Source organism: Ixodes scapularis, unplaced genomic scaffold (genome assembly GCF_016920785.2).
Source record: "Ixodes scapularis isolate PalLabHiFi unplaced genomic scaffold, ASM1692078v2 ptg000795l_1___fragment_3__unscaffolded, whole genome shotgun sequence".
Lineage (NCBI taxonomy): Eukaryota > Metazoa > Arthropoda > Arachnida > Ixodida > Ixodidae > Ixodes > Ixodes scapularis.
The window spans coordinates 224,001-239,550 of NW_024610037.1; the positions used below are offsets into that span (position 1 = coordinate 224,001).

The 15,550-nt window shown below is 46.9% G+C and overlaps 1 protein-coding gene and 1 pseudogene across 1 annotated transcript; both read right to left on the minus strand.

The window, feature by feature from the left end:
• The window catches only part of LOC120841831, a 28,529-nt pseudogene extending 16,536 nt beyond the window's left edge, over window positions 1-11,993 (minus strand).
• A 1,460-nt stretch (window positions 11,994-13,453) lies between these two features.
• LOC120841830 lies at window positions 13,454-15,457 on the minus strand. Its single transcript, XM_040212824.1, has one exon. The coding sequence runs from the start codon at window positions 15,455-15,457 to the stop codon at window positions 13,454-13,456; it is 2,004 nt and encodes a 667-aa protein (XP_040068758.1).
• Window positions 15,458-15,550: the final 93 nt, after the last annotated feature.

Sequence of the window (15,550 nt, forward strand, 5' to 3'; positions counted from 1 at the left end):
TTTTTAACACGTTTTTTAAAACGTGTGATAATGCACTACACCTTTTTATAAAGATGTAAAGCTACTATACCCTTTCTCGTCAGGCACGTAGCCAAAGGGGGGGGGGGCATAAGGCCCGCCCCCCCCCCCCCCCCCGAAATCTTCCATTGTGCTGGGGCCTCCTCTCCACGTTCCCCCTCATAGAGCACTTTGTCATCGACGCCCCCCCCCCCCCCCCTTAAACAAAATTCTGGCTACATACCTGCGTCTCGTCAAGGTGTAATTACCACAGTACATTTCTTTTTTGGGGTGTACACAGTGGCCCGGGATCCAATAATATGACTGAACAAATAAATTACGCGAACGAGTCGCCGAAACAGCACGTTGCTTCTTGGCGAGTGTCGAGGCAATATCGGCCAAAAACCGGCTTCAATATTGGCCGAATGTACGGTTTTGCGCCTCGTACAGACATCCGGCAGGTATTGGTGTACCGATGCAAATGAACGATTTATGTCTAATAGCACTTGCACCACTGATTTCTTAGGAGGCTAGATCGCGGATAGTGGCCTGTATTGCTGGGGTCGAGCGGCACTACCGGCAGTCATCGCTTGACACGATCTAATGCATGCTATAGGAGAAACGGAAAAACTAAATTTTATTACGTTAGTAGGTTGTTCTCTACCATGAAACTTCTATCGTGTTTCCGCAAACAACAGTTAATATTGTGGGCAATATTAAATGTTTAACGCGTTAGAATACCAACCTTGTTTAACTAAATGTTGTGTAGTTGAGGGTCCAGGGCGACTTTGCTGGGCGTTAACTGTGATGTGTTTAATGAGACAAGGGATACCGAGAGTTATTGTGGAGTCATCCGTGATTTCGGAGTCATCAAAGCTCAGCAAACGATAAGTTAGAATGCCTTTACTGGGGACAATCGCATCGTTTTGACCGCTTGTACATAGTGCTTCATAGTGAAAGCGTTTTCTTTAAACTGCTGTGAGTGCTTCCGGGACAAACTGAAACTCGGAGCGTGCCGTTCAGTCGCTGAACGTGCCATTGATTTCGCAACCGAAGCAAGCTACGTCGGTAAGTCAATCATGCTCCGGCCAATTTTTTTTAATCGATGTTCAAACGCTTGAGGAGTGTCTATTTCATCTCCAAGAACCAGACATAATTATCGCAGCACGTCATAAAATGCTCGCCCTCGAGCACCGCGTACAAGCTTCCAATTTTTGCGGTTTCTCCCTTAGACTTGCGTGTATTGCCTCATGGTGTAATAGGCCAATACAACAAGGAGGAAAACGAAGGGAGAACTAGACAGGACGCGGCGTATTGCCTGTCGTCAAGCAATGGCCGCCGGTGAGGCCAGTGACGGGCTCCCGATTCGAGATCCAGACTTGCACTGTGAGAGTTCTAATGCATGACACCCGCCGAGTGCTGCACGGAGAACAGGCCCCCAACGAAATTGCCGAATGCACCGAGTGCAGACTGATGCTGGTGCTATAGATGTTGTAGAAAAGTACCGACCTCAAACCGAAACTAGCGCTTTTTTGTTCGACGTGATGGGTGGGAATGCGAGAGTGCCCAGTCGCTGCCATCGTTTATCTATATAAACGTTGGTGTCTGCAAACTGGAACTTACATTTGCGATGACTTCCACTTAAGCAACTCGGCTGTCTGAGATATCTACAGACGGTGTAAGTTTCCGAAACCAGCTGACTACAAAACAGCATACACTTGAGGAAATTCATGGCACTGTACGCGCAAGAGCATGCTTCGTTTTAAGCATAGTATTATGAGTGAACCACTGAAAGGATACGGCTTAAATCTAGTTCTTTGCAACATCTAGCAATACGTTTCGTAAGACTTTTTATTTCCCTGGTGAGGGCATTGAGAACGAGAGCGTTCTCAAAACAAAATATGACGGGGCAAGATAGCTGCCGTTCAAATATGACTTTGCTTGAGTCTCGGGCAACGTCTCCATGTTTAGCCTTCCCGGACGCTGAGTGAATGCGTCACAGGTTTCTGCTGTGGGAGCTTTGAAGAAAAAGGTTCCACTTTTCACCCTTACACAAATGATGCTAGATCTCGCGGCCTCTGTGGTTGTCCTTGGCCTTTCATTACACACTGATAGGTTTCAGCGTCTGTATGGCTACAAAACGACTCAAATTTTGCAAATAAAAACGGGCCGTCGATTCGTCCCTTCGTGAAATATCAGACGCTTACAATTCAAGCTCGCGTTTGAGTTTGTAGCCCGCGGGACGCGATTTCGAGCAGAAAACCAACGTTTCCTTTTTATTTCGCTGTGCGAATACCTCATCGTAGCAGCCGAACTCTCGTCGTCTGCTCTCGCTTTTCGCCTGGGCGAGGCATGATGGGATTGTCTTCGCTAGAGAGCTCAAAGACAATGTAGAGCGAGCGGCGTGAACGCTCGCCTCCCCGCGCTGTCTTGTGCTCTCGTGCACCGCCTGGGGATCGCGGGGGATTTTTCGTCAAAAGTTGCGAAGTTGAGCGCGCGCAGGGAGGAGGAAACTTTGCGGCGTTCTTTTGGTCACTCCCCCCGCTACGTCAGAAAGCGAAGAATGTTTTGTTCTACGAGTTTAGCTACCCTGAGGGCGACGCACCTTTTGTTAATCCTGCAATTTATTTTTCTGGTAAATTCGAGAATCCTGTTGGGGGAGCTTCTTCGAGGTCCGAATGTTCTACGCGTCGAACATTCTACGGCGATTATTCCAGAAGCTTACTCATGTACATAAGGCGCTCCGCGTGGCGAATCGGAGTCAGTCTCGCCCCAGCGTTCAACACTGCTGTTACGCCGAGTTCGACGCCCGCGACGCTCTGTTATTATCTTTTGTACCCTTTCATTTTTGGCACAAGTTCGCCACATTAAACGTTCATTTCTTCCTGCCTATTCTTCTTTTGTTCACCACCCGTGAGGATATGACTTGAAACCACTAAGAATCAAAAGATCCTGCAAAACGGCCATTTCTTTTTCTTTCAAGTAGACGAATGAGAAAACTGCTAATTTTAGAGAGAAAACCGCTAAACTGGCAACACTGTTTGGACACTCTGTCGCCCGCCACCGGAGAGCGCCACGATACCTTCAAAGCTTCAGCGCAGGAGATCAATTGCGGCGCACTCTCTGTGCGTGACTGGTTTTGTTTGTTATAAAGAAACGTTTAAGAACGATTATCGCCGTGACGATGCACCTTCGGAGCTGCTTCATTGCCACCATAGGGTCTTAGCGTAGTCTGTGGTGGCACTCGAAGGGAATACACTGCCCTGAGTAATATGGCTTTATCCCGAAGACCACCCTGGATCTTTCTGGCGATAACAAACACTTCTCTATCCCTGCATAGTGTGCTCCTTTAGAAAATGCACACAGCGTAGAATAGAATGTTTTAGAGATGAATCGTGCTCTTGTTCCGAAAAATACTAGAAAAAAAGTGAAAGCCGTTTACAACTCCCTGTAACACCGAATTAGAGCGCAGCTCTTGAGGGAAGGGTACTGGGGGGATCAGGTGACCTGGGGGGATCACGTGACCTTGGGGGGTGACGTGACGATGCCAATGATGCCATCAGTGATGTCACTGATGACGTCATCAGTGACGATGACGATGACGTCATCAGCGATGATGACGATGATGATGCGGATGTCAGTGACGTCATCAGTGCATCCGTGATAATGACGATGACGATGCGGATGCCGGTGACGTCATCAGTGACGTCACCGATGACGTCATCAGTGATGATGGCGATGACGATGCGGATTCCGATGACGTCATCAGTGACGTCACTGATGACGTCATCAGTGATGATGACGGTGCAGATGCCGGTAACGTCATCAGTGACGTCACTGGTGACGTCAGCAGTGAGGATGATGACGATGCGGATGCCGGTGACATCATCAGTGACGATGACGTCATCGGGGAGGTCACGTGACCCTGGGGGGTCACGTGACCTCAGAAGGAGGGTCACGTGACCGTGGGGTGACCTTGGGGTGACCTCGGTTACAGCGACGCCGACGGCGACGCCGACGCCGACGCCGCTCAAGCCGGAAACGGGCCCCTAAGAGCTGCGCTCTAAAAATAAGCATGGTTGAAGAAATAAAATTACGCAAATGCAAAGGTCGGTAAAAAAAAAGTGAAAGTCGTTTACAACTCCCTGTAACACCGAATTAGAGTGCAGCTCTTGAGGAGGAGGAGGGAAGGGTACTGGGGAGGGGGTGAAGTGACCCTGGGGGGTCACGTGACTTTGGGGGGTCACGTGACGATGCCGATGATGTTATCAGTGACGTCACTGATGACGTCATCAGTGATGATGACGATGCGGACTCCGATGACGTCATCAGCGATGATGACGATGACGATGCGAATGTCGGTGAGGTCATCAGTGACGTCACTGATGACGTCATCCGTGATGATGACGATGACGATGCGGATGCCGGTGACGACATCAGTGACGTCACTGATGACGTCATCAGTGATGATGATGACGACGATGCGGATGCCGGTGAGGTCATCAGTAACGTCACTGATGACGTCATCAGTGATGATGACGATGGGATGCCGGTGACGTCACCACTGACGATGACGTCATCGGGAAGATCACTTGACCTCGGCGGGGGGGTCACGTGACCCTGGGGGGTGGTCACGTGACCTCGGGGGGGGGGGGGTCATGTGACCTCGGGGGTCACGTGACCTCGGGGGGATCACGTGACTGGGTGTCACGTGATCTTGGGGGTCACGTGACCCTGGGGGAGGGGTCACGTGACCTTCAGATGACTTTGCGGGCCACGTGACCTTAGGGTGACCTTGGTTACGCCGACGCCGCTCAAGCCGGGAACGGGCCCCTAAAGGCTGCACTATAAAAAGTGAAAGCCGTTTACAACTCCCTGTAACGCCGAATTAGAGCGCAGCTCTTGAGGAGGAGGAGGGAAGGGTACTGGGGGGGTCAAGTGAGGTTGGGTGGGGGTCACGTGACCTAGGGGGGGTCACGTGACGATGACGATGCCGATGACGGCATCAGTAACGATGACGATGCGGATACCAATGACGTCATCAGTGATGATGATGCGGATGCCGGTGACGTCATCAGTGACGTCACTGATGATGTCATCAGCGATGATGACGATGACGATGCGGATGCCGGTGACATCATCAGTGATGATGACGATGACGATGCGGATGCCGGTGACGTCATCAGTGACGTCACTTATGACGTCATCAGTGATGATTACAATGACGATGCGGATGCCGGTGAGGTCATCAATGATGATGACGATGATCATGCGGATGCCGGTGACGTCATCAGTGACGTCACTGATGACGTCACCAGTGATGATAACGCTGACGATGCGGATGCCGGTGACGTCATCAGTGACGTCACTGATGACGTCATCGGGGTTCACGTGACCCCGGGGGTCACGTGACTTGGGGAGCCACGTGACTTTGGGTGTCACGTGACCTTGGGGAGGGGTCACGTGACCTTGGGGTGACCTTGGTTACGCCGACGGCGACGGCGACGCCGCTCAGGCCGGGAACGGGCCCCTAAGAGCTGCACTCTAATAAGAAAAAAGAACATATTTTTAGACGCAGAATGTTAGTTGTATTTATTTTAGGCCGGGAGAATGGTCCTCGAATCGAGTGTAAGGGCAAGGTCTGCAGGTTCAGTTTTTGTCTCCTCTCGCCTGTTTCTAAAGCTACCATTGGCAAGAAATTTCTCATGGAACCGCCCGTTCCGAGGAACACGCCTACAACCTGGGATATAGATAAGCTACCAAACTTTCCACACCTCAGACTAGCAATCGCCTCTTAAAGATTCTTGAAGCTAGAAAGCCTTACGTAAGTTCCCCTCGAAATTGCTACACTCTCGTATTTGTTGTTGTCGCAATGCCGAGCTGTTAGAGTCTGCAAATGTTCAAGGTGTGCTTGTGAAATGAAATTTTTAATTTTAAATAACGGACTGTTGTAGGTGGTGATTTTGAGCTACGTTTTGATGCTTTAATTAAACATGAGGCAGATACATAGAAAGGGGGGACGGACCAGGAAGACTTCCATCGTTCCACTTTCTTCGTTGTCTTCGTTGTCCGTCCCCCCTCTATGTATCTTCCTCATGTTTAATTACTGTTACCTACACGCTCGTTTTGTACATAATTAAGTTCTCATTCTGTTTCTGCCGTTTTGGGTCACATTCGTTTCCAACGATAGACAAAAAAATTATGTTTCTAAATTAGCAACAACGATTGGGTGCTCACGCGCCATAAATGTTCAAGGGGTTCTCTTAGAAAACTGAGGAAATGAAAAGGCAATCTATGTTAATGAACTGAACGTAAGTACGCAAACGAGCTGGAATATATCTGGTCATGAAAAAAACCCGATATTGCAAGTAAAAGTGCCGACACAAACTTCAGACATTTCAATCTTGTATTCAAATGAGCTGTTGGGCTATTTCAATCTTAGAATTGTTTTTTACCTGTTTTCTCTAGTGTTTGGTTCAGACATGTATGTGACGGATTACAGGGAACGAGTTATTTCTATCTAGTTACTTTTTCGGTAACGAGTAAGATATTTAGTTACTTTTGTAGCAGAGAAACGAGTTACGCACTTAGTTACTTTCAAGACCAAGTAAGAAGGAACAGTATATCGTTACTTTTGAGGAGCAACGTGTAGAAGAACGTTTAAACAGCCTCGTTTTAATTCTAACCCGAGTAGGCTTCCATTCTGACAAATGCAGGTGGGCAACTTGAAAAACAGTGAAACAGTATGAGGGTATAGCAACGATTATAGCTGAACACTTGAATCCTATCTCTGTAGCTGGGAATGTTTATCACCCAGTGAACACAAAAATTTCGTTGGTTAAACCTTCTCGAATCGTGTGCAGACCGAATGCAACCCCGGAGGCTGCCAACGCGGAAAGGCACAAAACCCAAAGTCAACTTCGACTTTTAGAAGCAGAGGGAACAAAAGAGAGAGAAGAATCCCAGATTCACCAGCTCTTTCTAAAGCACAACACTGCCGTTCCTTTGAGCGCGTCAGTAGAACCAGGCTACAGCGTCGCCGGAGATCTTTCGTTAAGGGAGGAGGAAACAACTGAGGAAAACTTCGGGACGCAGCTGCCTAAGTGCAACGACTACTAATTATAAAAATATGAACCATAAAAGCAGTTGTGCGTTTCGTCGTCAAAGCAATGAGAAAAGCAACTCGGTACTTTTGAAACAAAGTAACGCCTTCCTTTTGGGAATCGAGAATGGGGAACGTATTTAGGTACTTTTTTGGGGTAACGTTTAATGACCCATATTTTCATGTTGAACCTATGTTACAGTTTGCTGCTTGAAAAACAAACAAAAATATTTACTGGAGTGATTTGTCAAAACATTGGAACATGCATGTTTCAAGCGAGATTTTGTTCGCTGTTTATTTTGCTAGTGCCATCTTAATATTTCTTTGGTTTCTTTCTGGCTTCAAAAGAATGATGAATTCAATATTGCGGTTGATGTTCACAAAAATCTCCTTCGTAAAATATCAGAAAAATGTTTCGGTCTTTTTCTGCCTTGTTTCTCTTTTTAAAAGAGGGTGCTATCGCATGGTATCAGAATATCACAATATCACAATATCAACTTTACTAGTCCGCCATCTTGCCTTGACGTCAGATGTTGTGTAAACATTAGCACATAAGGGAAGCTTGAGCCTGTCTCGCCAAGCGTCAGAAGCAGTCGCGGTCGCCCGTGGAAAACAATGGACTAAGCTTCGTCAAGCTTTTCTGAGCCAAGGAATGACCAACAAATGTTTCCAGTTCAACACGGGATATTAAACTATTCGCCGCTCGCATTTGATCCGCCTTCATCACCTCCACATGTTGCACCCCACCCCCTAAAAGACGTATGGAAAGGGGAGAAAAATTAAATATCCTGAAGATAAAAAAAAGGATGTCATGAAACAAACTTACAACGAAAAAACATATTTTAGAGCTAAATTTACGGCGCGAAACGAATTTGTCGTTGGCGTTGGGTTTGCGCTCTTTCGGGGGCTTCCTATGGGCTCTAAAAGTTACTTATTATTCCGCGTTTTAAGTGAAAAAACAAACAAAACAGTAATAAGTAATTTCGAAAGCACATAGGAATGACCCGATAGAGGGCAAGCACCACGTGATAGTCCTGTGCGCCTGTCAGAAATCGACGGCGGCAGCGCGGAGAACCGCATTCAGTCGGCGTTCGCGTCGCACTAGCAATGCTCACTTCCATCGCAAACACCTGTCGGTCGGAAACTGCTGAGGTGTCACTCTGCTGCATTCCTTCGTGATGGTGTTGCACCCCTAGCAGAGTGTCAACCCCCTCTCTACATCACATGCCCGACACAGCACGCACAGCTAACTGGAGCGCTTCGGGATCTCGGAGGCCATGGCTGTACCCAATCGGACCTCTTCCCGCAGCATCTTCGCCGCGGCTGCGTTTTCCCGCTCCTGTTTGTCGATCTCGGTACAAAGTGAAGGTGTGACACCTTGAATTCTAAAGCCTACCCTCATCCCGCATTCTCTGTGTGTGTTTTCACTTCATTCGACCAGCAGGAGTTTCTCGAAAATTGGGTTCAATCGTGTTTCCCGCAGTTTTAAGCGGCAACGGCGGTGACGCAACGCCATGTTTTTTTTTTCTTTTCCTGCCCCGGAATTCGACTCTGCAGAGCGTTCGTGTTCTCGGCGGTCTAGTAATCACTACGAGAAGACGTTCATCAGAGCCCGTAACTGATAAATTTACGTGATAAGTATTTTTCGCACCCCTTTTTAACAGATTGCTCTTACTTGCCGGCGGATTCGGTAGATGTGCTGGAATTGAGACGATCGCGACGGTTCTCGAATTCGAGGTCTCGTGTAAAAAGAGTTAGCGCCGAGTGCGGTCCTGAACGTAGCGCTGTGCCAAGCCAATCTTCGAAACTAAGGAGGGCTGCTACACAGGATGGCTATGCCAGTCTGGTCGCGTTCAACACGAAATGCTTCTGCGAGGAGCTGCACCGTGGCGCCACTGTCGCTTCCAATTGCTACAACGCACACCGAAGAGGAACTCTTTGATAAAACATTTGACGTCAAAATCACTGCCGCCGCAGCTCAGTGTTGCCAGTAGAGCGGAAGTTAGTAATTCGGACGTGTAAACTTCAAATTTTGTTTTCTCAAAAGAAAATAATATTTTGATGATATTTTTCATAGACTTATTTAGGGGTAAATATATAGTGCACGCTGAATGTTTTATAAGAATCGATGATCATTAATATTTTGCAGAAACTCTCCTTTAAAAAGGTTCACTCAACATTCCGAAAAAAAAAAACGATTGCGCTGTCGAGTTTCGAGGCTGCAGTTATATTATTCTTTCTCTTTTAAGAAGACGTTTTCGTTAGACTGTGAGCGCAATATAAGCAACATGCTGTTCGTTCTTTTCGCTGTGGTTCTTATTCTACCGGCATTTCAAGGCGGTAAGTCGTATAAAGATATAGATATTTAACACATATAACATTTTTTTCTGCTTTCTTACGCAATATTTTTTGCCAGGTATACTTTAAGAAACACCTTTTATTGAATGCCACCTCTGCTCTCTGAGCGCTGTTTGATATTGCAAGCAATTTTTTACAACATCATGTGTCTGACGAGGTTGTAATAAGTACTTTTAATACACACCTGACCAAAAGGAAGACACTGCATACCATTTAAAGGTGCCCTGAGGCGATTTCTGAGATCTCCTAAATATGGCGATAACTCACTCTGCGGGCTCTGAGCACCCTAGAAATTCGTAAATCATAGCGATGGCCGATTTCCCTATTTTTAAAGCAAAGATTGAACACACCCAACGTATCTCCGGCGATGAACGGAGCATTGCTGCGGCAGCCAGGATGACATGTGACCAATGAAAACGCCACATTTCGTTGAGATTGCCAACGCTGTTGTTACAAAATGTGTATCCTTTTGTAGATGTTAAAAGCAAATAAGAGGGTAGTCCAAAAATGTTAGCTTTTCGCCTAGAAGGAACATATTACTGCAATAATCGCACGAATAACAGCGCAGTATACTTCTTTTTTTTATTTTGTTATCTTCCGCGGGAGTGATGTGTCCGGTCGTCAGCTCTCGAGCGCGTGGGCTGCGTTGAATCGTAGTCCGGGCTGTAAGAGCAATGAGCCGCGCGCATTTGAGGTATCACTCCGCGGCTCCACCGGTCGGTAGGCGCCAGGATCCTTCGCTTGCCATTGGCTGAAAGTAATCTTGGTTTTGGAACATGCTCCTACCATCGCCGAAAACAACCTCGGTGTGTTGCGATCTTAGGGAAACGCGTATCGTGATAAATTAGGGATTTCTAGAATGCTTAGAGCCAGCAGAGTGAGTTAGCAGGCGAGCTCAGAATCCTCCTGAGGGCGCATTAATGAGTTTAAGCAGGCTGCACTGTTGAACTGCTGCTCTTTCGTCTATTGCATGCGTTCAAGCAATTGTATAATCTTGATGTCGCAAATGAAGCCGTCGCGACCCTCCGGGGTAATGAGATTTTGAGCAATCAATTATTAAAAATTCAGCTAATGTGTGGTGCTAAAAATAACGGATGATCATGTTTATCGATATCTACGGATGTTTTGTGCAGATCGCCTAATTTGCAAACCTGACATTACAATGTGTGGAGACCAGAAGTAAGGTTTCACGCATAAATATATTTACAAGTATCTACAAGCGGAATAAGACTGTAGTTCGCATCGGCCCGATGCTACCACCGAGCCGTCGTCTCCGTGGCACAACCGCCACAAATGTTTTATCGAATAACTTGGAATGAATTTTGTTACAAATAAAAATGATTCACAAAAGTGGAACTTAATATCAAAGTTTAGTTAGGCAGACTTGTGGTTACAATACTAGGAAAGTACCAGCATTTTACGCAATACTAACGCAAAAGCACACTATATGCTATTATATTGAAATTATTGCAAAAGTGCAAGCGAGCTGGAGAAGAATAACAATAACAACCACCGGAGAAGTCGAACAAAAGACAAACACAAATCTCCAAACTGTGTTTACAAATTTGCTCTGTTTTGAGATTTATGTTTAAATTCTGTCCCCCTTGTTCCCCTTCTCCAGGGATTATTCTCAGTGGTAGCGTTTGCTCGTACACGCAATACTAAAATTCACATTAATATCCTTCCCTTCCTGTACCTTTACAACTTTTTTTTTTTAGAGAGTTTTGTGTCTGCTACTTCTGGGTGTTTGAATGCACTTCAACAGGGCGGCGGAAATATATATTGTCAATTATCTGGATATAATGTAAGTCTTGCGAACAATCAAAAACAAATATATTTCGAAATAATCCAAAGGGTTTTTCTATTTTTTTCATAACGCGAAGACTAATTATTTAGTACCGCTTTTGGCAAAATCCTGCGTTTAGTATGAAAACCTGTAACATCATAGTAAACACTCACAATGTTACCAAGTTAGTGACACATCGCGTAAACACAGGGGTACATAAGGCGTAAATACACGGCGATCTTAAAATGTCGTCATTGTTACTGGTTTCACGTGGAGCATGTAATTTGACAACCTTAAAAGCAGTAGGAATTCAAGAGGGAAAATGCCTGGACTTAAAATGTTTGAAGGGTTTTATTTTAGAAACATGTTCTTGCGTAAAAATATTTTCCTATTAGCACGAACGAGTACCTGTGGTTTCTGGTGGTCATTCGTTTTTGTTTTTTTGCGCTAAGGTGACGCATGTTCCTCCACTAGCATAATATCACACATTCATAAGTTATTTAACACCTGGCACAATCTCACAGAGCTCTACGGTACGCTTGACGACCACCGCCGTCATTGATGAACTCACGCACTAAAAGACGGTACTAAGAGGGGGGGGGGGGGGGGGGATCGCCTCCTCTAAGCTTGTTCGCTTCTTTTCTCTACTTGTTTGAAGAATGCGGTAGCACTCTTGTTCACTGGAAGTGGCAAGCTGACTTCGACGATGTACACCAGCCACACCTCACAGATTATTTCGAGTTTTGTCATCTGTCTTTAGAGAAGAGTGTTAGCCGTACCTTGAGGTCTTTTCGGTTTACACTCTAAGAAAAAGTGAGCACCCCCCTTCGTCATCATGCGTTTTGACGGCTGTAACGACCCCACAGGCTTACTTAACTACCCACTGGGCTCGAGCCATTGAGCGTTACAACCCTCTTGGCAGGTGACAAACATGGGGTAGTCACGTTTTATAAACTCTTGAATTGAACATTCAAGTGCATGCAGTCGTTCAATAGTAAAAGTCACTTCAAAAATCTCGAAAAGTACTTGAAGCTTGTTTTCTTTGTGCGTTGGTTACCATTTATTCAATTTTGAACCGGTCGAAACAGGCGTGTGGCTCAGTTCGCCTAAACTGGCAGAAAACAAACAAGTACAGGCAACCTTGGTAGGCACCTACTAAAACCCGAGACAGATAAAAAGTATCGCGGTTGTTCTTCTTGCTTCCGTCGCGGGTTTTACCCAACGCTTGTTTTACGGTTTTACCGTGTACGTTCCACAACAGAAAACAGCTGGCAGCTGGCGTCGTGCTCAAGGAATGTAACCAAATATCTAGCAAAGCACGGGAAGCTACGCACGGGCGTGAGTTGACTTGAATGTTCGTCGGAACGAGGTAAGGATACTCTTGTCGTCTTTTATTTTGCGGTTCAGTAAAGAGCGTCTTCTCAATAAACGTGTGCTCGGTCAGTTCTGCGTGCAGATAAGTTGCAAATGGCCTCCTCGGTTTCGCCAAACTTCCACGCCTGTCATACCCATTATTTTTGCCTTCAAGTGCAGTGAAGTATGAAGCATTGAACACCACGACTGAGGCCGGACAGGACGAACGTACACAAATATCTGGGATCATGTCCGTGTATTTCAGTATTTCTCTGTCTCGGGATATAGGATTCGCCTTCACTGGCTCATTTGGCACATTTCATCGAGCATATTTGATATGTGCTCAGAGCTTTGGGACGGTCGCACGACAGACAACATCCCAGCGCGAATGTTCGTTCAACCGGTCGTACGTTCAAGAGGTCGTACGAGAAACTTCCACATGTCTGCCCCGCACATTAATCGAATTTCTCGAGGAGGTTGCATTGAGAAGAGTACCCTATGTCGTGCACCTCGACCGAAAAGGGTGACCCAAATGCTCACGCCAATTGGGTCAACCTTTTCGGGCGGCCCGTGTGTCACTGGGGAGCGCCTTAAGCCAGCCCCCCGCCTGCGTTCACGCCGCTTCGCGGCGACAGTGTGCGGCTCGTAATTATAAAACTAATAACCCACTTGATCAGCAGATTGTACAGGCACTGTAGGCAAAGAGAGTTTCCCACCGCAGGTTAGCACAGTTGTTTATACTGCAGTGCTCGTCTCATTTCAAATGTGGACAGCATACCTCGAAAGGAACCATTTACTTTGCCATGTAACACTAATACAATAAGCATATTTACAGGCTCTCAATGGGCACTGGCTGTTTAAAATAATACGTCATAACGAAGACACACGTGTCCACCATTGTACAGGTCCAAGTGCTGATGTGAGGCCTCCAGTTCAGGACCACATTTCGAGAGTTGAAGCACCCCTGTTTTGGTCACTTCATTGGCACAGATGTGTTGGTGAAAACAGTTTGTAGCAAGTCTCTCAAGCAGTAGGAAATCATCATTCTTTGAGACATAAATGTTCCGTACCTGTGCAAACTGGGGGACTTCTCCGGTACCCACCACCAGAATGTCGTCTACCCTGTAGTCTCCGGCGTCTAGAAACACGCTTTTTGCTTCCAAGAGATCCGCTTTGCACTCCAAGCTTTGGGCAGCAGATGGCAAGCTAGCTTTGTCAACAGCTCGGGCACACAGCATTCTCGGGCATAGAGGGAACTTGAGAGAGTTCATTTCGTAGCTTTGCAGGAGATGGTGCCGAGTCGCAAGGGTTTTGCAAATGTTTATGAAATTTTTTACTTTTGAAGCCATGGACTTAAAGTACTGGTGCTTCGCCTCGAAACGAAGGCACCAGTACTGGCGCAGTGGTCCAAGTGCCGCAGTCAGTCTTGCGTAGTGCACCATGTAGTGCATCTTTGGGAGGACTTTAGCTGTAGGATACAGTGCCGTGAATGCTTCAACAAGGTCTTTCACTAGGACTTCAAGGTACGCGACCCAGTCCTCAGTAATCTGTTCAGACAGCACGAGAGTGACAATGTTGTGCAGCTGGCCGAGCACACTCCAGTGCTTGTTTTCTTCCTCAACAGATGTACCGAATATTAGCGGAAACAGCCTGAACAGGCACCATTTTTGGGCCGCTGTGCCTTTAAGGCTTGCGCCCCCTTGAAGGAATGCTGCTGTCAGTGATTCCGCACGGTTTTTCCTGTCATTGTACTCATAGGGAAAGGTTTCTACCCTCTTAAGATCCTCCAGGGTCAGTGCTCCTTCGTCAATCAGACCTTTGGTGACGTGCCTTATGATGTGAGCAAATGCACCCTCAAAGAGGTCGTGCATCATGTCAGCGGCCATTTGTGTAGTGACGTCAAAATAAGCCAATTGTGCCATTGGAGATGGGCCCACAACGCCATGCAGCTTGCGACCTTCTTGCGGGTTTGCTTCGGCTGCGGCTAGATGACTGCTGTGGTCAGCCCTTGTCCTGATCTGGCACTGCTCTTCATTTGTCACTGTATGAAGGTTGGCAGCTGTTGCCATGCAGTACCGACATACATGCCCCTGAGAGAAGCTTGCCGAAAACCCTCCCAGCTTGTGCTGGGACAAGTTGTCACCACAGACTGCCACCACAAGAACCTTCATGGTTTCTGGGACGCCATCTACCGTGACAGTAAGGCCTTGGCAGCCGAGCTCCTCCAACTCATCGAGGACTGGTTTCAAGATGGCAGAAAGCCCGTGCTTTACTACGTCTTTGAACTTTGCCAGAACTACCAGGTAGACGGATCCCAACTTGGACCTGTAGCGTGGGTGCATATTCAACAATGTGAAGTACACTGTTGTGAGCTTGTGGACTCCACGTTTCGCACCTAAAGGATTGGCTATTTCGACCTCGTCTGAATGCAATATCAGAAAGAGTGTCATTACGGACGCGTCTGTGACAACATCTTGTAACCCCTCGTACACGGTTCCATCCCTGAAGTCTCTGTAACACTTGTATCCTGCGTCCGTCAAGTTGGGGTTATGTGCATCAATGAAGAGTCCCGGTTTCGTCTTCAACTGGAGCAGATTGCTCAACACTTTTCCGATCGACACATATTGAAAAGTGTCCCCGTCATCTCCAAGTGCCATTTCTTCTGAACTTGCGAAGGGAAATGCATTTTTTGCAAACTGCTGTCGTGCATGTTTTGACTTCACGCAGCTGAAAATCTGGTCAACAAAGCTGCAGTCAAGCAGTGATGCCAGGTCTCTGGGCAATGGATCCAAACTGAATGGCAAGGCCTGCTTAACCTGTTTAGCAAACCGGTCTAATAGAGCCTGCAGCATGAACTTCATGTCCGAAAACAGAGTGTCTGCTGCACAGTGTGGCACCTTGTGCTCCTCCGTCAGCTTAAAAAAAACATGCACACTGTCTCGGTGATGGTTGCA

Excerpts from the sequence above, each read along its gene's own strand:
- LOC120841830 (XM_040212824.1), bottom strand. The coding sequence starts at position 15,457 with ATGAAGTTCATGCTGCAGGCTCTATTAGACCGGTTTGCTAAACAGGTT.